Below are 2072 nucleotides of genomic sequence, written 5' to 3'. Positions count from 1 at the left end.
TCTGTTTTTCTCCCGCTTTTCTTCACAGGATTTTCCTGTGAAGAGAGACGTAGAGAAACAGACTTTCAAACTCGGTGTCGAACCACCAGCCCGACGCTCACTACAAGTGACTCGGATTTGCAGGTGAGTAATCTGCGGGGTGGATGTGTGGTGTGTAGTAATCTGCAAGGTGGATTGTGTGGTGCGTAGTAATCTGCAAGGTGGATTGATTGATTGTGTGGTGCGTACGTAGTAATCTGCAAGGTGGATTGTGTCTGTGTAGTGATCTGCAAGGTGGATTGTGTGGTGTGTAGTAATCTGCAAGGTGGATTGTAGCTAGGTCCGACGGGCGCCGCCTTTTTGGGCGGCGTATAATGGTGGCCCTGCTCATCCTGCTGCCGTGGAGCTTGGTGTCACGGCCGGTCCTCGACTCCGCTGCCAGTCGATCGGGCCCGTGCGACTTGCTCGGGGTCAATCGCAGCGCGGACATGAACCGTCCTCCCCATGCTGTGGCACAGGTGAAATTCTGCGTCTTTCAGCGAGAACCAAATGCCCTCACTTCATCCTGCCCAAGGGTCGCGCTACGCGTGGGCTGCTGGTCGGCGGTCACGATCCCACACGATGGTGGCCTCAGCAGCGGCCTCGCGCGGCAACTTCCTGGACCTCCTCGCTGCGATGGAATGATCAGTCTGCACGACTTCAGCGAGGCTTGGGGATTGCTTCCGGTGCAGGGCATTGGGATCACGACCCCCACGGGACTTGGCCGCCGCTCCGTGAGTGCCTCAGGTAGCCTCGAACCGGCAACACTGCGCCGAACCGGCGGACGGCGCGGCCACGTGATCTCGTTGGCTCATGAAGCTGCACAGCGAGAGGTCGTCGTCACCGCCACCCTCACCGCCGCCGCCGAGCCAGCCCCCGTCCTCACCTCCCCCGTCGCCGCCCCCACCATCCCCGCCGCCCTCAACGCCACCGCCGTCGTCACCGCCGCCCTCACCGCCGCCGCCGAGCCAGCCCCCGTCCTCACCTCCGCCGTCGCCGCCCCCACCTTCCCCGCCGCCCTCAACGCCTCCGCCGTCGTCACCGTCGCCCTCACCGCCGCCGCCGAACCAGCCCCCTTCCTCACCTCCGCCGTCGCCACCCCCACCACCCCCGCCGCCCTCAACGCCACCGCCGTCGTCACCGCCGCCCACACCGCCGCCGCCGAGCCAGCCCCCGTCCTCACCTCCGCCGTCGCCGCCCCCACCATCCCCGCCGCCCTCAACGCCACCGCCGTCGACACTGCCGCCCGCACCGCCGCCGCCGAGCCAGCCCCCTTCCTCACCTCCGCCGTCGCCGCCCCCACCATCCCCGCCGCCCTCAACGCCACCGCCGTCGTCACCGCCGCCCTCACCGCCGCCGCCGAGCCAGTCCCCGTCCGCACCTCCGCTGCCGCCGCTCCCACCATCCCCGCCGCCCTCAACGCCACCGCCGTCGTCACAGCCGCCCTCTCCGCCGCCGCCGAGCCAGCCCCCGTCCTCACCTCCGCCGTCGCCGCCCCCACCATCCCCGCCGCCCCCGACGCCACCGCCGTCGTCACCGCCGCCCTCACCGCCGCCGCCGAGCCAGCCCCCTTCCTCACCTCCGCCGGCGCCGCCTCCACCATCCCCGCCGCCCTCAACGCCACCGCCGTCGTCACCGCCGCCCTCACCGCCGCCGCCGAGTCAGCCCCCGTCCTCACCTCCGCCGTCGCCGCCCCCACCATCCCCGCCGCCCTCGACGCCACCACCGTCATCACCGCCGCCCTCACCGCCGCCGCCGAACCAGCCCCCTTCCTCGCCTCCGCCGTCGCCGCCCACACCATCCCCGCCGCCCTCAACGCCACCGCCGTCGTCATCGCCGCCCTCATCGCCGCCGCCGAGCCAGCCTCCGTCCTCACCTCCGCCGTTGCCGCCCCCACCATCCCCGCCGCCCTCACCGCCGCCGCCGAGCCAGCTCCCGTCCTCACCTCCGCCGTCGCCGCCCCCACCATCCCCGCCGCCCTCGACGCCACCACCGTCATCACCGCCGCCCTCACCGCCGCCGCCGAAACAGCCCCCTTCCTCGCCTCCGCCGTC

The 2072-nt window shown here is 70.7% G+C and overlaps 1 protein-coding gene across 1 annotated transcript; it reads left to right on the top strand.

Moving 5' to 3' along the window:
- Positions 1 to 353: 353 nt before the first annotated feature.
- EMIHUDRAFT_123792 (hypothetical protein) lies at positions 354 to 1802 on the top strand (the record flags this gene model as incomplete). The annotated part of the gene is made up of 1 exon (XM_005774245.1): positions 354 to 1802. A coding segment is annotated over one exon (1449 nt), but the record flags the coding sequence as incomplete, so codon positions are not given.
- Positions 1803 to 2072: the final 270 nt, after the last annotated feature.

This window comes from Emiliania huxleyi, assembly GCF_000372725.1.
Source record: "Emiliania huxleyi CCMP1516 unplaced genomic scaffold EMIHUscaffold_3164, whole genome shotgun sequence".
NCBI lineage: Eukaryota > Haptophyta > Isochrysidales > Noelaerhabdaceae > Emiliania > Emiliania huxleyi.
This window is presented reverse-complemented; position numbering and strand designations above follow the sequence as displayed.